The following is a 22,802-nucleotide window of genomic DNA, read 5'->3' on the forward strand; positions in this document are numbered from 1 at the left end:
AGCCTCAGCCAAATCCCTTCCGGATGGCCGTTCAGAGCCATCAATCAACTCAATTCCTGACGTGCCAGGAATTGACTCATCCTCCCCCAAAATGACTTCTAAGGAGGTATCTAGGGAACTGTCCATGGGAGACATCAGAACTAGACATACCCAGTTCCTGTGAAACTTAAGACCACACACCTCCTTGGGCACCTCCTACCCAATTCCAGCTGCAGAGTTTTTGCCCTGTGGGTATTCTGCCATGATCTGGATGCCAAGCTCTACCACCACGGCAGCCTCTTACCTTTTTATAGGAACCATGGTCATCATCGTAAGTGCTGCTGTTCTCTGAATCAATGTAGCCCTCAATCTTCTTTGCGCCCAGGCCAAGAAACCACAGTTCTTTATAGTCCTTGATTTCTCGTTGTTCATACAGGGTGAGTTGGTTTTTAAAATGTTTCAAGGCTTCTGGTTTGTGAAGGAAGTCAAAGGGATATTAAAAGACCTGAAGATATCATAGGTATCTAAATCAATATTTAACATGTAAACTGTTTCTATGTCCCGTCCTCCGCCCTCAAATGTATCACCCGAGTTTCTGAAATAGTGTAGGGCCATGATGGCAAACTATGGCATGCGTGCCGGAAGTGGCACACAGAGCCATCTCTCGGGGCACGCCAGCCGTCGCCTGTGGCTCTTGCTCTTCCGGGTTCCAGCACACGCATGCGCGCTGGCCAGTTGGTCTTCGCGTGCATGGGAGCGCCAGAAACTGGAACAGAAGCTCCCTGGGGTGCATGCCCGCACAGGGAAACTGAGCTTCCGGTTTCCGGCATGCGCATGTGCGTCAGCCAGCTTCCAGAAACTGGAAGACCAGGTGACTGGCATGTATGCACACACTGGAAATCGGAAGCTCGGCTTCCAACCAAGTGGTTGGTTCTGACTTTCGGGATTTAATGTGGTTGGTTCTGACCTTTGCGATTTAAAGTGGTTGGTTCTAGCCTTCAAAATCCTAAATACCCTGCTTATCAAAAGTTCTGTTTCTCGGCTTAGTTTTCTGAACATTAAGATTTGTATTTTTAGTAGTATTCAAGAATGGACATTAAAAGTAGTAAATTTAGCAGAAGTGGCGAAAATTTCGGGCATATCTAAAGGACCATTCAAATGAGAAATATATGTTAGAATGGAGAAGATGGTATTGTGGCTCTGTCCTCCGAGCCTATCTTATCGGAGGGAGAAGGCTCCGAACATGAAGGAGAGGAGTCGGCCAGGCCTCCCTCTCCAGGCCCCTCCTCTCTGGCACTGCCTCAGGTGCCGGCCGAGGAAGAGGAGATTAGCCAGGAGCCAGGTGTCTCCGATGATAGCGATGGAGGCGATCTGTCGTTCCTGGATCCACACCAACGAAGGCGTGATAAACGGTTGCAGCAGTTGAGGAGGCGTGCCAGGGATCAGGCTGAGTCACTGGACCACACCCCAGAGACTATATAAGAGAGTGTGGTGGCTATTTAAGACTCTGCGACGGACAAAAACTAACTCTGGCTAGTCACTTTGAAAAAACGCCTAAATCTGCCGAAGGTTTCTTGTTTTGAACTGGACTATTTGCAAACTGTGTGTATTTCTGTTTATATGGTGAAGGGATACTCCCGTTTATTGAAGTAAAAGCACTTGGCAGTCGGTACTCGTATTGCTGCCAAGTTTCTGATAAACAAACTGTGCGTGCCAAGTGCTTCCTTTAACCCTTGGCTGGCTGTGTGTGTGTGTGTGTGGAGACGGGGACAGAACAGATGGATTGATTATATTCAAGGCAAATATTGGATTAAAAAATTTCAAATAGCTTATGAATGATCAAAGCGATTTTATAAAGTACTTAAATTTAGTTTAGTAAAAGGGGAGTTAAAAGTTCAAGAGGGGGATAGGAGGCCATAGATAATTAGCTTATGTTAGCTTATGATTGTCAAATGTTATACCCTGTTATTTTGCTCTGGGAAGTGGTGGGGGGGGGAGGGAGGGAAAGGGGAGGGTTGGAAGGGGAGGAGGGAGGGGGAAGGGGAAATGTCTGTAAAACTTTTTAAAACTTTTCAATTAAAAAAAAAAAGATTTGTATTTTTGGCCCCTAAAGAAACTTGAAGGATGGTTCTATAGGAGAAGTCAAAGAATACTTCAACTAGGCTTTTAGGAAAGGAGATACGATTCCCCCTCTTCAGCCAGTTGCTTTTAAATTATGATAGTTTCTTGGTTTTCCATGATATTATAGTCATCCCGTTTGGAGGGAAAAATCGTACTAGGGGTAAAATGCTATTGGTTCAGACCGGTTTGCCCAAACCGGTAGTAGAAAAAGTAAAAAAAAAAAGTTTCGAAGATCAGCTGAGCGACGCGCGATCGTCAGAATTTTTTTTTTTTTTTTTTACTTTTAAAAGCATTTTTAGCTACCGGTTCCGGAAAAGCCAGCGAACCTGTAGCAAACTGGTTCAGATTTCACCACTGGGTGGTACTATACAGAAATTGGATGGTTTCTCTGCTGTTTTCCCTTTAGCATTTTAGCCTAGGACTGTGTACCTGCTGAAGTTAGTGGGAACTTGAGGTTGTGAGTCTTCTCGATGTCTCCAGATTTACTGCTCAGCCCTCTGGGGATGTTTTCGGAGAGGGTGGGAGGAAACGGCTGGACTTGAGATCGGTTATCCTGCAAAATTGCGAGAGGTTTGTTTCTTTTTCCTGAAAGCCACTTCATTATTTTCGTGATTTTTATTAATTACTCTGCCAGGCTCAAAAACCAACTTTCAGGGGACGGTATCGCCGGGATAAAAAACATAGCATCAGTAAAGGGTACATTTGCTTCTCTGTCTTTTTTGCAAAATTAAAGTTGCAGAAGAATCAGGAATTTAAAAAATGCACTTTTGTCATTTTAGAGTTTACGCCCTGTTTCTCCTTCACCCTCCCAACTGCACTGTATTTAAGTCTTCTAAATGACTCAGAAAGGACCAGACCTCCATGGTTGTGTGGAGCCCCCTCTCCCCCACCCCCAGTGTAACCCCTTTCTCGTTCTAAGAGTCTTCTTTTGTTGGGGGTGTTACTTGGAATCCGGACACTAGGCCAGGCTACTGCTGTGGTCCGCCAGCAGCCTGCAGAGCTGGCAGCAGAGTCGGACAGTGAGAAGGTTGGGGAGGACCATGGGCCAGTCCTGGAGTCTGGGGAAGGCTCTGATGAGGGCTCTGCGTCGAAGGCAGAGAAAAGGCCATCAGGGAGGTACGTGCTGCTTCCAGAGCCTCCAGAGTTGGACCTCAGCGAGGCAGAGGAACAGGGGGAGCCTGTTCCCAGTGCGCGAATGCGCAGAGCTGCCAGAAGGCAAGAACAGTTGAAACAAAAGGGACGACTCAGGAGTAAGGCTTGGAGATGATTGGCCCTTCCCATAAGGCTTAAAAGAGGAACAAAGGTACGTGGGCCTTCGCAGGAAGCAACGTTTGTTCATTCAGTTGAGCTTAAAGCCTGAAGCTCTGTTTGATTCTGGACTCCGTGTGGCTTTGCCAAGTAGGTCTTTGGCAGCCTGTCAAGGGAGATAAAGGTGGGTGATTATCCCGAAGGACTTTTCCTGAAGGACTCTTTACAACTAATTGGGACTCAGCTGTGAATGAACAGAATTCATAGCTGTTGCAATAAAAGAGGTTTTTGGGACTACGTGTGTGTTTTAATGACTCAGGAAGCCAGAAAAGCTACTCTCTGTAACAAAGCCAACCAAGAATCGGGTTCATTATTTAGAAATAGAAATGGAGGAGTTCCATGTTGACTTCCATGCTGGGAAACAGCTCAGCTCACCTTCTTTTCTCATACCACACTTGTCCCTATGATGATGATGATGATGATGATGATGATGATGATGATGATGATGATGATGATGTTATCCATTCAGTCGTGTCCGACTCTTGGCGATTCTGTGGGGCAGGTCTTTCCACGTCTTCCGATCTTGCACTGCTTCTTTGAGTTGTTCTATGCTCTGGCTGGCATCAGCTTTGATCGTGTCCAGCCACCATGTTCTTTGGCGGCCTTTTACCGCTAGCTCTTCCAAGCATAATGGCTTTCTCCAGTGAATTCCTCCCAATGATATGGTCAAAATATTCTCTCTTTAGACATTGACCCTTTAGACCAGGGGTGTCAAACTGGCAGTCATGTGCAGGCCATGCCCACCCCAGCTCCGTGAAGGGGGGAAACATCACGAAACATCACGTGACAGCAACGTGACGCTGCATGTTTGACAGCCGTGCTTTAGACCAGGGGTGTCAAACTAAATTTCATTGAGGGCCGCGTCAGGGTTGTGGTTGACCTCGGAGGGGGGTGGTCAGGCTGGCCGACTGGGTGGGTGTGGCTGACTGGGTGGGTGTGGCCAGCTTGACGCCACTCCCCAAACTGCTGGCATGTTTCCTCTTCGCATTGGGTAGACCAGGCCGAAGCCACACTGGTCTGATCTTTCCTCTTCGTGCTGGGTAGACTGGGGCGAAGCTATGTTGGCCTGATATTTCCTCTTTGCATTGGATAGACTAGGACGGCCCCAGGGGCCAGATCTGAACACATTGCAGGCCGGATCTGGCCCACGGGCCTTGAGTTTGACACCCCTGCTTTAGACAATGCCAGTTTCCTCTAATTATGTCATCAGTCTCGAGTCCCTTTGTGCCCACAAGAGATCTAAGTCCAGCCCACCATGAATACCGTTGACTCTTATCTACCGCTAATTTGCTTTGACCGTTAGTAGCTCAGATTCTTGTAGAGCGCGTTAGTATACAATAAACGTACGTTCATTTCAACTGCCCGGACTCCTGTTTTCCTGAGCTTGATATTTTTATTCCCTTACTTTTAGGGCCTCAGTTCACCACGGAGGAAACTTACCGAATGCAGAGTTGTCATAGACTGAAAAGTTTTGGTGGCTATTTGTGGGAAAAGTGCATCTTGCTGTAGAGGCTTTAAAGTAGATGTCACCAAACTTGATTTGGCTGAACAGTCCAAGTGAGGGAGGGCGTTGATATTGCTGTTTAATTTCTGAGGAGGAAATACAGAGTTAATCCCAGAGTGGTGCATTGGCCTAGAGGTGGAGCTCTCGCCTCACAATCAGGAGGCTATGAGTTCGATCCTAGGTAGAGACAGATATTTCTCTCTCTGGGCACACTGAGAATATATCTCCTGCAAAACTCCGCATTGGCAAGAGGAAGGGCATCCAGTCAGTAAACACTCAGCTCCATTCAATTGCCCTGACTCCACCCCAATGCAAGGGATTACGGGGTCATTAAAAGAAAAAAAAAATACAGAGTTAATCCCAGCAGTCGGCTTTCATAATATATTATATGCACATTTTTGTAAAAGGTTTAGAAAACCACACAAAAGGTTGTCTGGTCAAGAGATCAGACAGTTTTCTATGGTCGCAGCAGCTGGCCATCTCTTTGGTCTCCTATATAGATAGTCCTCAATTTACAACAGTTCATTTAGTGACCAAAGTTACAACAGCACTGAAAAAAGTGACTTATGAGCATTTTTCACACTTACGACGATGGCAACATCTCCATGATCACGTGATCAAAATCACCTCAGGCGTTTGGCAACCGACTCATATTTATGAGTTGGGGTGGACTTATTGCGGGGTGGAGTCGGGGCATATTTTGCAATATCCCAGAGTCATGTGATCATTTTTTGGGACCTTCTGACAAGCAAAGTCAATGGGGAAGCCAAATTCATTTAACAACATTGTTACTAATTCAACAACTGCAGGGATTCACTCAGCAACTGTGGCAAGGAAGGTCGTAAAATGGGGCAAAACTCGCTTAACAACCATCCCACTTAACCACAGAAATGTTGGGCTCCATTGTGGTCGTAAGCCGAGGACTTCCTGAAAATGACCACGTAAGGCTGGAGGTGGAAGGCAAGTGAAGGTCACCTTTCCCGCCCACCCAAATGGCCCTTTGGGTTGAGGGGAAAAAATCTTCTTTCTATATCGGTGAGATGTGCAACAGATGAATTCTGGGAGTTGAAGTCCACAAAGCTTAATAGTTGAGAAACTACCGTGTTTCCCTGAAAATAAGACTCTGTCTTATATTTTTTTGAACCCCAAAATAAGCGCTTGGCCTTATTTTCAGGGAAGTCTTATTATTTTGGGGCACGTGGAGCAAGATAGGGCTCCTCTTGCCGTTTTACCTGATTTCCAGCTCTGCGTTTAAATATTTTCGGGAGGGCTTATTTTCGGGGGAGAGGCTTATTTTAGCGCATGCGCTCAAAAGCCCGGTTGGGCTTATTATCAGGGGATGTCTTATTTTCAGGGAAACAGGGTATGCAAACTATTGTTTGGGTCTCCAAAGAAACACTGCTTTAAAGCAAGGGTCTCCAAACTTGGCCTCTTGAAGACTGGTGGACTTCAATTCCCAGAATCCCTCAACCAGCCATGGATTCTGGCTGAGGGATTCTGGGAGTTGAAGTCCACCAGTCTTCAAGAGGCCAAGTTTGGAGACTCCTGCTTGAAACAATCAATGAAGACGATCTGAATCGGAAGCCATCGCAGGGGTTGTCTGTTGCCAACACATTCCTGCGCAAATACCTGTCGGAAAATTCTGTTGGCTCCACGTCGGCTACTCTCTTGAGACGGCAATTTAGGACGAGACAGCGCTGCTATCTGGGGAAAATGGAGAACGGCAAAATTAGCATGGAAAATTATTCCCTCATGACTTCAGTGCCTAGTACAGTTATGCTCATTAGATGTACCTAAATTATCAATAGGATATTCTTGTGTTTAATTATATTTTATTATTATTCCTAATAAGTCCAATTCAAAGTTTCTCATGTAACAGCCTTGACACAGGTCTGAATGGAAGGATCAAAATTAATATTCCAACAGGAGGAGGGATTGTCGCTGTTCGAAAGCGTCAAATGGAAGGAACCAACTAAGGAGGTTGCATCCAAATTTGCAAAACCGGAAAAAGCAAACGGGGAAAGTTATCTCAGGCCAGTGGTGGGATTCAGCCAGTTCGCACCGATTCGGGAGAACCGGTTGTTAACTTTCTAAGCAATTCGGAGAACTGGTCATTGGAAGAAATCTTGTTTTGTTTTTTTCCACTTTACAGGGCTAATCCTGTAAGGAAGGCAGGAAGGAAAAATTCTGGTGTTGTTTCTAGCCTAATCTTTATTGCCCTGTTTACAGAAACTGCCTCTCTGGTTAACCCTTATTACATTGTAACAGCTAAGGCGAAGCGCCCATCGATGTGAGTAACGTTGAGTTGGCCACACCCACATGGTCACATGACCACTGAGCCACACCTACTCAGTTGGTCATTAGGGCAGCAAACCAGTTGTTAAATTATTTGAACCACCACTGTCAACCACCGCATTATTATCCCACCACTGTCTCAGGCCCAAAATTATTCTTGAAGAGCCTCACTGGAAGGCTTTCTGGATTCCCACATGCAAAGGATATAACCCAATAGCAGGATAATTGTACCCCAAATTTATTACAGGTAGTCCTCAACTTACAAAGTTCACTTAAGGAGCCTTGCAAAATTACAATGGCACTGAAAAAAGTAACGTATGATCATTTTTCACACTTACAACCGTTACAGCATTCCCATGGTCACACAATCCAAATTCGGATGCTTGCAACTGATTCATATTTATGACGGTTGCAGTGTCCCCCTCATCATGTGAGCCCCTTTGGTGACCTTCTGACAAGCGAAGTCAGTGAGGAAGCTAGAGTCACTTAACAACCGGATTACTAACTTAACAACCTCCGTGATTCACTTAATAACTCAGGCCAGAAAAATCATAAAATCACTTTTTTCGAAATAGTCACTAAACACAGATGTTATTCAGCCGGTTCACACCGGTTTAGGCGAACCGGTAGCAGCGAGGGCCTGCCTACCTGCCCCATGTCAATTTGCAAAGCTTTCAAGTTACCATGAGCAGGAAGGAGGGAGAACTGATGGAGCTGATTGATTTCCCTAACTGAAGTGCATTCCATACATTCTTCCTGACAGCAATCAGAAGGAGGGTGTTGGATTTCACAGCCAGCCAAAGTGGTTAATTGGAGAATGTGATTTATGACATGGCCAGAGAGGAGGGGAGAGACAGGGTCATAGGGGAACGTAAATCTATGTGGGATTAGTTCTAACTGCATCCGTGTATTGCCGAAATGGTGCTCCTAATAAATGAATGCATTTCTTTTGAAGTTTGGCTTGTGGCTCATGAACTAAATGAATGGTAACGACCTGTATAAACTACCTATATCTAAGAACTACTTTTGCATCTAAACAAAAATCATTTTTTATAGGCAGAAGAGAGGATCTTGTATTGACAATGATACAGATTTCTCTAAATTGAAATATTTATGGAGAAAAGGAAAATCACCACATGAAAACCATTCAGGTTTTGTGAATATTTCTCACTTAAAGAATAGGAGGGTAGTTTAATTTGAATTCTCACCTTAGAATTTGACAGTCCTATGTTTCCTTTCTTGAATTTGTGAGTTAGAGATGTGTTTTCTTGGGAAATTAAAGTTGGCACCTCCCTCTGTTTTTGGACTAAGGTTTTTGGCTCTGGTAGAGGCTGCGATGATAAACCAAATATATTTCAACCTTTAATAGCAATAGCACTTAGTGTCAGGTTTCGATGTCATCTCAAATAAATTGCACTCCCAAACAATTAATCTTTGCTGAAATATTCCATTTATTGAGTACGACAGATCTGGCCCCGACTTCGTCGTAGCCAATACTAACCCTCTGACCCCCAAACCCTTCCCTTTCCGTTCCCCAATTCTCATCTTCTCATTGGCCATCTTCCAAGTCAGTCTCCCCAGCTTCTGACCTCACCCCACAGGAATGTTCCCCCCACCATCCCATCTCCTAGGGGATATTATCTACAGAGAAATAAGTAGGAGAAAAGTCAAGCCTCGTCTTTTTATGGCAGCATCAAAATGCTGACACTTAAGACTTATATTACCAGTTCATAGTGCTTTTACAGCCCTCTCTAAGCGGTTTACAGAGTCATCATATTGCCCCAACAATCTGGGTCCTCATTTTAAAAGGTAAAGGTTAGCCATCATGGGTATAGGGTCTCCGGCTTGAGCAGGAGATTGAAGCAGAAGACCTCCATGTTTCCTTCCAACCCTATTATTCTATGTTCTATATAGTTTGCATTATTTTGTCCTCGTGAAAATGCGTAGAGCTTGTAGTGGAATAGCTTAAAAAGCACTTAAAGTTGGTCAGGTATGTAACTGATAAATGTAATTGCTTACCAAACCTATTTGGGTGTAACTCGTCTCACATGATGTTGGTTCTAACTTGGTTTTGCTTGCTGTATAACATATGTCTCCTTTAGGAGTCTTTCCTGTTTTTAAAAAGAGAGAGAAAGAGAGAGAGAGGGAGAGGGAGAGAGAGGGGGGGAACAGTTACTATAGCTGCTCCATTAAACGTTACACAGGTTTGCTTAAAAATAAACTGCCACATTAACTGATTAATTTTTAATCACCCCATTAAAAAGAGCCCTGAAATTTTTCATCATTGTTTCTCTGCTGGAGATTTCGATCTAAATTTCGAGATTTTTTTTAATGAACCCAGAAGCCCTTTAAAACAGCCTTCCTTTTTTTCCTCAAAATTGGAAAGTATTACAAGCATTTATGTTGAGATTCAAATGAAGAGATATTTGATATTGTCTACATCGCAAATCCAGAGAACATTCTTTTTTTTTTTCCATGCACATTATTATTATTTTTTCAGATGAGATACTTTTTAAACAAATGATCTTCCACTTTGCTGGGCCAAATTATGGACTTTTCCAAACTCAAGTCCTATTTCAAACTCAGACCAGGCTTGATGATTCTGTGAGGTTTAAATGTTATAAACCAGGGAGTTTTGGATGCCATTTTACTATTTCTTACCTAAAATATTGTCTTTTTGTGATTTACATTTAAAAGGACACTTTTTTGAATGAATGAATGAATGAACAAGCAAACGAATGAATGAATTGGGGCTATACTAATATATTAACTTTTGAGGTGCAATTAAGGAATTATCACTTTTCCCTCGGCAAAAAAGGAGATTCCCATAGGGCAAGCTGTTGGAATGACTGCTTGGACTCTTCTTTCTAACCTTGTTTTTCTCCGCAGCTGAAGACATCTTTGAATAAAGTTTAGGATGCAGCCACTCCTTATTTTATTTTGGTAGGTTAAGGTTAAGATTAAGGGGAAGAAATGGAGGTAGTGACAGATTTTATTTTCCTGGGCTCCAAGATCACCACACATGGGGAATGCAGCCAAGAAATTAAAAGAAGCTTGCACCTGGGGAGGAAAGTTATGGCAAAATTAAACAGCATACTAAAAAGCACTGCCAACCAAAGTGCGTATAGTCAAGGCTATGGTTTTCCCAGTTGCAATGTAGGGCTGTGAAAGTTGGACCATAAGGAAGGCTGAGCGCCAAAGAATTGAGGCCTTTGAACTCTGGTGCTGGAGAAGACTCCTGCGAGTCCCTTGGACTGCAAGGCCATCCAACTGGTCAGTCCTAGAGGAGATCAACCCTGACTGCTCTTTAGAAGGCCAGATCCTGAAGATGAAACTCAGATATTTTGGCCACCTAATGAGAAGGAAGGACCCACTGGAGAAGAGCCTAATGCTGGGAACGATGGAGGGCAAAAGAAGAATGGGACGACAGAGAATGAGGTGGCTGGATGGAGTCACCGAAGCAGTCGGCATGAGCTTAAATGGACTCCAGAGGATGGTAGGGGACAGGATGGCCTGGAGGAACATTGTCCATGCGGTTGCGATGGGTCAGACATGACTTCTCAACTAACAACAACAACAACAACAACAACAAGGTTAAGGTTAAGGTTAAGGCTAAGGCAGATCGGCATCTATCTATCTATCTATCTATCTATCTATCTATCTATCTATCATCTATCTATCTATCTATCTATCTATCTATCTATCTATCTATTATAACTCAAGATGGGGAACATATCAAACACAGCTTCCTCCTCCTATTTTCCCAACAACAACCCTGTGAGGTGGGTTGGGATGAGAGAGAATGACCGGTCCAAAGTTCACTCAGTTGGCTTTCATGGCTAAGATAAGACCTGAACTCATGGCCTCCTGCTCTCTCTCCTGGTGCCTTAACCGCTCAACCAAATTGGCTCTATACCAGGGGTCCTCAAACTTTTTAAACAGGGGGCTGATTCACAGTCCCTCAGACTATTGGGGGGGGGGCGGATTGGGTGGGTAGGCGTGGCTAGGTGGTCATGTGATTGGGTGGGCATGGCCAATTTAACAGTCCATTTTTTTTGCCTTTCTCCTTCCTACGCTCTTGTTTAAATTATTTTCAAAGACTTTTAATTTAAAGCAGTACTTTACAAGCCCAGAACTGCTTTTCAAGGCTGCACCGCGAGATCACCCCTTAGCTGGCCCTCATAGTGAGGGGCGGGGCAAGGGGCGGGGCTTAATCACACCACTCTGCGGGCCGAATACTTTGCATTGGCGGGTCATATTTGGCCCGTGGGCCGTAGTTGAGGATGCCTGCTCTATACAATGTCCCGAGGCATTACTAGGGTAAAATGCCTCAGGATATATCATACAGAGCCCAAAGGCATGCTTGGAAATACTAATTATACTTAGGACTGTGAGATTCTCATTTTTGTTCCCCATGGAGCCAAAAAATAATCACTTCGGGGGGACCCGAAGCCTTCGATGATTCAAAACATTTAGGGAAGGTTAAAAATGAAAGTGTATTATCTCGATGCGTTCGTGATTCAAAATCGCCTCACCGCAGGGATTAACGTGTCCTGATCCAATTCTACTTTTTCCTCCATCTGGCTTGGAATTGTGAACAGTGGCACTCAGCTCCCTTTCCTAGTAGAAGAAGAGAAAGTACAATGCGTCAAAACGACCGAGCGGTAACATTTTCAAAACTTTGTTCAAAGGAACTGCTGGAGAAGCTTGGGTTGTGTCGTCTCCTGGCCTCCTTCGAGGTGTCTTTCTGCTACAAACCTTCCATGGGACGCCATTGTGTCTTCCGTCATTTTTCCTACCTGTCATGAGAAGGTGCCGCCATTTTGTTCTCTACCTTTGGAAGTTTGAACCAAGAATCTTTTGGTCAAATCTGCAGACCTGCCAAGCACTCTGGCCATGTTCTGGCCTGAATTAAGAAAACCATGTTTCTATGTTGGTTAGTCTGTATGTTACTACAGCACTGAACAAAAAAATAGCTCACTACTGCAGCAATACTCTAAAGAAAAATGTTGCAATATTTTCAGGATCAGACTCAATAATGATAATAAGAGTTAGAGGTTTAAATATATTTCTCTTTAATTATAACAGGCATTCTATATTCACTGAATATTCACAGATAGAAGCAAGGAAAATGGTGAAGGTGGCTCCTTATATATACAAGGGGTGGAGCCAAGAATGGGAGTGGTGAATTATGAATACATTAGGAACCAAAGAATAAGTTAACCCCCGATGTCCCATATATACATTATTTACACATTAGGGAATAAGGCATTTACATCTCACAAATCCCCCTCTAAATGCCGGTTCGCTATACAACACCAATTACATTCAGATTCAGGACAATATAAGACATATAATTTTGATGTTAAATATTTGTGCTGTTTAGAAGGTAAAGGCTTCGTCAATATGTCAGCTAATTGTTCAGAGGTATCACAATGCACTGCTTTGATAAATCCATCTTGAGACAATTGTCTCACATGCTTAAATTTTATATCTATATGCCTGGACCTTTGTCCAATGGCATCGGATCTGGATATTTCAATGGCTGCTTTATTATCTTCATGCATAACAAAAGGCAAAGCAGGTTTTTTCCAAACATCTGAAATCAAATCATTAAACCATACAAGGTTATTTGCAGCTTTGGACAAACAAACATATTCCGCTTCTGTGGTCGAAGTGGCTACCAGTTCTTGTTTACCAGTGTACCAGTAAACTGGACAGTCATTTAATAGAAAAATATAACCAGAAGTGCTCTTTCTGCATGATATATCTCCAGCCCAATCCGCATCTGCGTAACATGTAAGTTTTGGTTCTTTATCATTACTAGGTTCTAATACTAAGCAAAAGTCTAATGTACTTTTCAGATATCTTAGAATTCTTTTGACTGCTTCCCAATGATACATTGTTGGTTTGCTAACATATCTTGACAATAAGTTGAGTGGTAATGCAATATCTGGCCTGGTCCAATTAGATATATAAAGAAGTGAACCTATGACTGATCTATAAAATGTATTATCCTTGAATTCAGGGGAAGATTCATCAGTGTTTCTAAGGAAATCAGTTTGCATAGGAGTGTCACAGGGTTTGGCATTGTTTAAATTGCATTTGTTCAGAAGTTCAATGATTTTATCTTTCTGAGTAAGTTTGAATCCCCTTCTAGTTTTGTTAATTTGTACACCAAGGTATTTGTTTACTTTACCTAGAGATTTCAACGAGAAATGTTCGTTTAGCTTATTTACAAAGGTTTCTCTTCTCTCCTTGTGTTTTCCTATATATAAAATATCATCTACATAAATTAATACAAATTCAATATGATCATCACTCTTTTTTACAAAGAAACAGTTGTCAGCAGTGGTAGCGTTGAAATCCATGGTCTTAAGTACTTTTACCAAGCAATCGTACCATCTTTTGCCAGATTGCTTTAATCCGTATAGACTCTTGTTCAATAGCCAAATTTCATTCTTATTAGTGTATTGACTGTGTGGTGCTCTTACATATATTTCCTTATCTAGTTTTGCGTGTAAATACGCAGTCTGTATGTCATATTGAAATACATCAAGATTGAGTGCAGATGCCACTACTAGAGCTGTTTTAACACTCTCTGTTCTCACTGTGGGGGAGTATGTGTCAGTGTAGTCCTCCGGATATTTTTGTGCATAACCTTGTGCAACCAATCTAGCTTTGTATAGAGTATTGCCTCCTTCTAGATTCTTAATTTTATAAATCCACCTGGTACCTATAATCGTTTTATCTTTAGGTGCAATCGCAGGTGTAAACACATTTAATCCTTGCAAACTTTCCATCTCTTTTTTCATAGCTAGTTCCCATTTTTCCTTTTCTTCACGAGGGAGTTTTAATACTTCCTCATATGTATTAGGTGTCATTTGTTCACCATCCATATGCATTATGTAATCTCTGTATTTATTTGGTACTTGATTTCTATTGTTTCTAATAGCTCTTTCGGGTTTGCTATGGTTATCATGCAAATATCTTGCTTCCTTTTTTGTTAATGTGTCTGTCTTTATTTTGTGCTGACTATTTGTCCAAGTTTTGGTTTTGTTTTTATTTTTGTTGATATTTTGATTTTCTATTGTCCCTTCCTCACAAGATTTTGTATCTTTGCATTTATTTGGAAATATTTCATTAAGATGTAATTTAGACCAATTGGCCTGTTCATGGAACACAGCTGTTCTGGAGACTATAAATTTGTTATTATTATCAATGAATCTGTACCCTTTGGTGCCAGTTTCATATCCCATAAATCTTAATCTTCTGGATACGTTTTCTCCCTTTCTTCTCAACTGCTTAGGTATGTGTACGTCTGCAGTGACTCCAAATATGTGCATGTGTGCTAATTTGGGTTTCCTATTATACATCACCTCATATGGTGTTTTATTCACAATACTGGACCAGGTTCTATTTTGAGTGTAATTTGAATAATGTAAGGCCTCTGACCAAAATTGTTTGCCTAAACCAGCATCCTCTAATGTGCACCTAATCATGGTTTGTAGTGTGGAATTCTTTCTCTCTGCAATCCCGTTTTGGAACGCAGAAAATGGACTAGACGTGAAATGTAGCATTCCTCTATCCTTTAACCATTGGGAGAATTCTTTAGACATGAATTCACATCCCCTATCTGTCATAATTTGTTTTATTCTGATATTATGTTGTGTTTCTATACGTTTGTAGAATTCCTTAAATTTCTGAAAGGTTTCATCCTTGTGTTTTAATGTGTAAACAAAACCATAGCGACTGTAATCGTCTACTATTGTTAGGAAGTAACGTTTTCTATAAGTGATTGATGGAGTTAATGGACCAACTAGGTCCATATGTACTAAGTCAAAAATTTTGTTAGTTGATCTGTTGGATTTTTTTGGTCTGGGACTAGTTTTTAGTTTAGTGGATTTACATACTGAGCATTCCAAATAATTTTCACAATTTTTTATTTTGACACCTTCTGCGTGTTCAGTCATTTTTTGTACTACAGGAAAACTTGCATGTCCTAACTTCCTATGCAAGATGTGAGCACACTCATCATGAATTGGTTTACCTATTCTTGGTTTCTTCTCATTGTGTGTATTTGCGTGATCATGAGATATTTTACATTCATCATTGTCACTGTTACTAACATTTTCATCATCTGCCTCAATACAATCTTCCATATTTGAATCAATGTTATGTAACCATCTTTCTTTTGTTATTAGATAGGGTAGGCCTCCTTTAATCATCACAGTGCCTACATTTGTTTTGTCCTTCTCTAAAGTTGCTTTCCCCTTTGAGAAAACTATATTGATGTCAGAATCTCTGCTTAGTTTTATGGCACTTAGTATGTTATGAGGTATTTCTGGAATTAACAATACCCCCTCTATTTTTCCTAGGCCAGGCAAGGTCACATTTCCTCTGCCTAATACTTGAACCTTTTCTTGATTAGCTACCTTTATTACAAATTTATCTTCTGTAAATGAAGACAATATATTTTTGTTATTAGTGGTGTGGTTGGTTGCCCCAGAATCAATAAGCCAATTATTGTTCTCATTTTGTTGTGTTTTAGTGCTGTCTTGTTTATTTAGTCCATTCAGTGAACCAGATTTTCTCTCTTTTGAATTTTCTCTACCCCCTCTACTATCTCTGTAATTTGGTGGGCTTCTATATTTATGTCTATCTGTGGAAGACTGTCTATAATTGTATTTGCTCCTATACTCTGACCTATGTCTCTCCTTTGAGATTTTGGGACAGTCTCTTCTATTGTGTTCCCTGGACCCACAATTATGGCATTTAAAAGCTTCATTGTATTTTTCCTGGAAAGCTACCTTCCTAAAAGATTTGTGTTCTGTGTGATTGCTGGAACGATTTTTTCTTGAATTGTCTTCTGCTATCAATTTGTTAGATAGACTTTCTATGGATAAATATCCTAGATTGATGGTGTCTAAGTGTGACATAAAACTATCCCATGATGAATCAAGTGAATTGATAATAACACTTTTCATTGTTTGATCTGAAATCACTTCCCCCCTCAAATGCAGCTCAGCTCTTATTTTGTTTAGAGATATCAAATGCTCACTTATGGAAACCCCTGGTTTTACTCTGGAAGAAAAGAAATCCTTAGACATTCTTGTAGTGGTAGCTACACTATCGCTGTGAAACAGATTAAACATGCATTGAATTATTTCTGAAACAGTTAGGTTTGGTTTGATGCTATGATACATTGCAGGAGACACGCTAGATATTATTAAGAAAAATGCTCTATGATGTAAACAATCTATTTTTAAAGTCCAAGGTCTTCTTGGAGGACTAGTGATAAAGAATAGCAAATTTTCTTTCATAAAGACAACCTGGAGCTGTTGATACCATTCTTGCAAATTAATGCCATCAACTCTAAGTTTTGGGAAGTCACTGGGTAAGTTTCCCACATTATTTTGTCCATTACTTACAACCTGAGGTAGTCCGTGGTCTCGCAAGTGCAGGAAATTGCAAAACGGCATGGGGATGCTCGCAACGAGTCTGCGCGGTTCTCTGGCCAGTTCAAGTCTTTCCGGACCGTCTACGTAGTTTCGCACATGCGCGTTGCTCATTTCTTCTTTGGCGTCGTCGTGGAAGGTTCTCTCCATTGCAGCTCGCTCGCTCCGCTCCTCTTCAGACGAGTCGGTTTCTGGCTCGGTTTTAGGAGTTTTGATGGCGGCGACTGCTCTTTTCTTTCTTTTGTGTGCGTTGGTACTTGATCCGGTCTGCGGTGTAGGGCGGAATCGACATGGCTCTCTGGGCTCGGGCGTCGTCGCTCTCGAAGTCAGGATGGGAGCGTGCAGGTCTTGAGGTATCGGCTTGTTCTCTAGCTTCTTCGTTGTCGTTTTGGAAATTTTTAATTTTGGCCCAAATGCAGCAAAAAGCGTCTTCATTGCTGACTTTACTTGGGATTTCGTTAAATCGTCTTCGCTTTCTGATTCTGGTTCTTCTGAAGAGTTTGAATCTTCCTTTTCGCTTTCGTTGTCTGATAACGTTTTTCGCGCCAGAAATTTTGAACTGAGCATTTTGATTGGCTCTGCTTCGCTCACTTTGGAGGCTTGTTGGAACCAAGATGGCTGCCATTCAAAATTTCGCGCGGGATCACATCTTTTCTTTTTCATAACGACTTTCTCTGTAGTCATATCACTCACAGTTTTTTGGTCTTTGGGTTTCTCTTTAGCAATGTTTTTCTCTCTCGCTGCTCCGCTGTTTTTCAGCATTTCTTGGAGATTCGCGATGAGGCTTTCATCATTCTTCTGGCTTTTTAATAGTTTTAATATCTCTGACCTGAGTTCGTTATTTTCTATTTCGATTTCCTCCTGGTCATTATTTTCATTTATTAGTTCTTCTTCTTCAGTGGTGTATTCTTCGGATTCTCTCGAAATCGCGTTTGTGGATTCGTTGATTATTTCTTGTTCAGTTTCTATTTCTTTGCTGTAGGCCCTGGTGTTGGGCCTATCTTTCTTAGACATCTTTAAGTATTTATTGAGTCAATTAACCATCCTCTGCTACCAGCTTGTTGCAATATTTTCAGGATCAGACTCAATAATGATAATAAGAGTTAGAGGTTTAAATATATTTCTCTTTAATTATAACAGGCATTCTATATTCACTGAATATTCACAGATAGAAGCAAGGAAAATGGTGAAGGTGGCTCCTTATATATACAAGGGGTGGAGCCAAGAATGGGAGTGGTGAATTATGAATACATTAGGAACCAAAGAATAAGTTAACCCCCGATGTCCCATATATACATTATTTACACATTAGGGAATAAGGCATTTACATCTCACAAAAAAGGTTGTAAAATACTAATTGTCAAGCCCCCAAATTTTGATCCCAGGACCCTGGGGATGCTATGACTGTCCTGCGTGCGAAGATTGGTTGTAAACTAATTTTTCAGTGTTGTTGTATCTTCAAGTGTAAGTTGAGAAATACTGATAGACTTGAAGAACATTGGATAGCTGTGTTCAGAATACATAGGATGCAATAGCAATAGCACTTAGGTTTATATACCGCTTCATGGTGCTTTACAGCCCTTTTCTAAGCAGTTTACAGAGTTGGCCTCTTGCCCCAAACAATCTGAGTCCTCATTTTACTGACCTCGGAAGGATGGAAGGCTGAGTCAACCTTGAGCTGGTCAGGATCGAACTGCCGAATTGTGTTGTGACCCAGGCCCAAGTAGTTAGTATTAAATACAAACGGTTCGAAAACAAACAGACTTTATTAGAACAGCTGAGAATTAACTCATTCTCAGTGTAGTCCAAACTAAATTAAAGCAAATTCTTCAAAACACCATTCTACAGTTTATCACTGACCTTGGGATAATTAGGCAAACTCAGGGGTGAAATCCAAAATTTTTCCCTACCGGTTCTGTGGGTGTGGCTTGGTGGGTGTGGCAGGGGAAGGATATTGCAAAATCTCCATTCCCACTCTACTCTGGGGCCAGCCAGAGGTGGTATTTGCCGGTTTCCCAAACTACTCAAAATTTCCGCTACCGGTTCTCCAGAACCCGTCAGAACCTGTTGGATTTCAATTCTGGCTGGTGGCCGATAGGCCACAACACAGCTACTTAAAACTACCTTTGCTCACCTTTTGGATTAGAAGGTTGGGTTTTTCACCAGGTTTCAGTATAACCGGGAGAGCACTTGATCGTCCTTTCCTAATTTTTTCAGGCTTGGCACTAATCTTCTTTCTGGAGAAAAACCACAGTAGAATTATGATTACATTACAAACATTGAAGAAAACCTTATTTTTCAAAATGCAGGGTTAGGATACTCTTTCCTCCAGCTGTAGCAGATGAGATGTCATGTTTTTAAAAAAATCTTATTTTTCAAAATACAGAGTTAGGGTATTATTTCCTCCAGCTGTAGCAGATGAGATGTCATGTTTTTAAAAAAATCTTATTTTTCAAAATACAGAGTTAGGGTATTATTTCCTCCAGCTGTAGCAGATGAAATGACTTTTGTCATGTTAAAAAAATAAATAAAAATCAAACGCTTCAAGGAGCAACATTAAAGCATCATTTATGACCAAATAAAATAGAATAAGGGATTGGGAACTGTGAGATGTGCTCACCACGCGAACACATTAAAAATAATTTACATGCTGAGCCTCAGGCTGGCTTTTTTGAAAGGGTGTGTTTTATTTTCTACAATACAGGGTGCTTTGTTACAGTGCAATGAAATGAAATGAAATGAAATGAAATGAAATGAAATCTTGAGGTGAGGTGAGGTAAGATGAGGTGAGGTGAGGTGAGACGAGACAATTAGGGGTCACAATACATGTAAGGACACAGTTCATGTCCTGAATGCCAAAAACATGATAGGGGCCTTCTTTCAAAACAGCAATCCTGTCACAAGCCCTTCATTTTCCAGAGGTCAGCCTGGTAAAGCTGTTCGCTTTCACCTCCTCTTGTATTACATTTATTTTAGAAATAATGCTCAGGAAGATAAATCTATCTCAGCATCTACTTCTGTCCTACTATCGCAGCATCATTGAGAATGTCCTGACATACAGCATTCTTGCATGGTATGGGAGCAGCTCTGCAGCGGACAAAAATGCTCTACAGAGAATAATTAAAACTGCCCAGATTATCATCAGAATCCAGCTACCAGCCCTGGACGACATCTTCGAATCTCGCTGTTTGAGAAAGTTGTATAACTCTCTCAGAGACTCTTCCCATCCTGCTTACAATCTTTTTGGAGTGTTGCCTTCTGGCAGAAGATACAGGACAATTAAAACTCGGACCACACCTTTTCTGAATAGTTTTTATCCCAGAGTTATAATTGCACTCAACAATGAACTAAAGGGCCACCATCAAGTGAGCTGTTGGACAGCATTACTTGGTCTGTTGTGTGGATGTTTGGGTGGTTTAGGGGTGGGGAATTTGTGGTGGGTGGAAGTGTGTTTGGGGATTGTTGTGTGTGTTGGACCTGGTCTTTGGGTGTTAAGTGAATTTGTTGTATGGGTATGCTGTGTATACACGGACAATGACAATAAAGTTGTTGTTGTTGTTGTTGTTGTTATTATTATTCCCTTTTCCCTGCTGGTCACTGATGGAAGATAGAACTTGCCTACCATAAATATGGCGGCCAAGAAACATTTTAAAGCATTGTTTCTGGAGAAAAACTGAGGGCCTTTGGAGAGGTTTCGTCACTTCTGGAAATACTCTCAAGTATGGGTCAGTGTCAGAAATGGATTGGTGTGGCCGGGAGAGTCAGGAGGCCAAGGGGCCATTGACGGCTCACCCCAATCACCACACACAAAAAAAGAGCATCTGGTAAATGTATGTTCTTCAGTGGTGAAATTCAGCTGGATCTATCCGGATCGCGTGATGGAGTGATGGAGTGCCCGCAAAAGAATAGCCCAGACCTTCACCCAATGGAAAATCTATGGAGCCGACTAAAAAAACTTGTTAGTCAGAAGCGACCCAGCAATAAAACCCAGTTAATAGAAGCCATCCTTCCATCTTGGTTTCACATTATAACAGCTACAGAACTCAAAGACTTGGTTCACTCCATGGGAAGACATTGTAAGGCCGTCATTCATGCTGAAGGTTACCCAACTAAGTATTAACTGACATGGTGATCATTTTTGTATATCTCATTTTTTCTACGTGTTTCACTTTTCTTCTTTATACTGTAATTGCCATTCTAATAGCAAATCCTTCATAAAAGTTCTTGCATTACATTCTTGACTAAATTCTCTTTCCATTGATATATAATTTTACGGTACTACTCCAAAAAGAAAAGTGGGGTTATTAGCTAGTTTTAGAAAATACACTTTCCCCAAAAGGTTTCCACCATTTTGGCCACTACTATACTTTGGTTGAAATCTACAAGGGGTGAAACCCAGCAAATTCTGACAGGTTCTGGAGAACCGGTAATGGAAATTTTGAGTAGTTCGGAGAACCGGCAAATGCCACCTCTGGCTGGCCCCAGAGTGGGGTGGGAATGGAGATTTTGCAGTATCCTTCCCCTGGAGTGGGGTGGGAATGGAGATTTTGCAGTATCCTTACCCTGCCACGCCCACCAAGCCACGCCCACCAAGCCACACCACACCCACCAAGCCACGCCCACAGAACCAATAGTAAAAAAAAATTGGATTTCACCACTGCATTCCCCGCACCTGGGCAGGACGGGCTGGGAAGTGATGAACTGCGGCACCAACGAATTCCTCATATTTTCTGAGCATTCTTCCATGGACCTCAGGACCGAGAGGAAAGTCTTCCATGAAATTTCCAAGGGGTCACCGACTTCCACAGGGGGAGCCCCGGAAGGATTAGGACAAGCCACGGCACTCGGCTCCTGATAGTCCCCGGTTTCCAACTTGTGCTCCACAGCAGATCTTTGGATATTTTGCTCGGGGAGTGGCAATTTCTTTTTGGGGGGCTTTCCCATGGGCCCGGGTATTCACAGAGACATCCGGCTCCACAGAAGCAGACGTGGGTCAGCTACCACTGACGCCAATCAAAATGGTGGCCTCCCATTGCAGCCTTTCCCAGTTGTGAGCTCCCCCCTCACCTAATATTTGCTGCATTCTGAGATAACAATGGGAGACAATGGGAGGTGGCCAATGGAGTTTTGTAGATGGCAGGGTCTGTGATGTAACCCTCCAGAGTAGGAATGCCTGGTGGTGGACGATGCAGCTGCCTTAAAAGGCCGTATTATCCCACAGCCTCAAAGGGCCCTGTTGAGCTCTTTTCAATCTGCTATCTGGAAGAGCTACATTTTCTAAAATTCAAGATCACATGAAGTGCTAATACCACTTTATAATGCCTTGGTAAGGCCACACTTGGAATATGGCATCCAGTTTTGGTTGCGACGATGTAAAAAAGAGACTCTAGAGAGAGTGCAGAGAAGAGCAACAAAGACGATGAGGAGGCTAAAACATATGAAGAACGGTTGCTGGAATTGGGTATGTCTAGTTTAATGAAAAGAAGGACTAGAGCAGTGGTGGGTTGCTCCCGGTTCTGTCCGGTTCTTGCGAACCGGCAGTAAAAGTGGTGGGAGGCTCCGCCCACCCGCCTGGACGTCATAATGGACGATCTGCGCATGCATGTCCTCTCCCATTGCGAACTGGTAGTAAAGGTAAGTAGAACCCACCCCTAGACGAGGGGTGACATGATAGCAGTGTTCTGATATCTCAGGGGCTGCCACAAAGAAGAGGGAGTCAAGCTATTCTCCAAAGCATCCGAGGGCAGGACAAGAAGCAATGGATGGAAACTAATCAAAGAGAGAAGCAACTTAGAACTGAGGAGAAATTTCCTGACAGTTAGAACAATGAATCAGTGGAACAACTTGCCTCCAGAAGTTGTAAGTGCTCCAACACTGGAAGTTTTTAAGAAGAGATTGGACAACCCTTTGTCTGAAGTGGTGTAGGGTTTCCTGCCTAAGCAGGGGGTTGGACTAGAAGATCTCCAGGGTCCCGTTATTCTATTCTCTTGCTTGCTTGCTCCGTCCCCAGTGGGATCCAGCCCCTGCAATGGACGAAGGGACAAAGCTTCAGTGTGATAGTGTCAAGATCACGTGAAGTTTTAGCACCGTTTTATATTGCAGGAGTTCAGACCGCTACTCTGTCCAGTTTTGGTCAG

General features: G+C 42.2%; 1 protein-coding gene across 1 annotated transcript in view; it reads right to left on the reverse strand.

Moving 5' to 3' along the window:
• The window catches only part of DYRK4 (dual specificity tyrosine phosphorylation regulated kinase 4), a 47,326-nt gene extending 25,717 nt beyond the window's left edge, over window positions 1-21,609 (reverse strand). Inside the window, exons 1-9 of the mRNA XM_070946933.1 lie at window positions 21,338-21,609; window positions 18,800-18,902; window positions 11,743-11,827; window positions 9,227-9,318; window positions 8,416-8,538; window positions 6,542-6,616; window positions 4,849-4,998; window positions 2,530-2,653; window positions 284-447 (exon numbers count right to left, since the gene is read on the reverse strand). Of these exons, the coding sequence (XP_070803034.1) occupies window positions 284-447; window positions 2,530-2,653; window positions 4,849-4,998; window positions 6,542-6,616; window positions 8,416-8,538; window positions 9,227-9,318; window positions 11,743-11,827; window positions 18,800-18,902; window positions 21,338-21,609 (1,188 nt within the window). The remainder of the gene's footprint in view (window positions 1-283; window positions 448-2,529; window positions 2,654-4,848; window positions 4,999-6,541; window positions 6,617-8,415; window positions 8,539-9,226; window positions 9,319-11,742; window positions 11,828-18,799; window positions 18,903-21,337) is intronic.
• Between the last annotated feature and the right edge of the window lie 1,193 nt (window positions 21,610-22,802).

This window comes from Pituophis catenifer, unplaced genomic scaffold (assembly GCF_029215685.1).
Source record: "Pituophis catenifer annectens isolate HBS135680 unplaced genomic scaffold, rPitCat1.0.hap2 SCAF_7, whole genome shotgun sequence".
Classification (NCBI taxonomy): Eukaryota; Metazoa; Chordata; class Lepidosauria; order Squamata; family Colubridae; genus Pituophis; species Pituophis catenifer.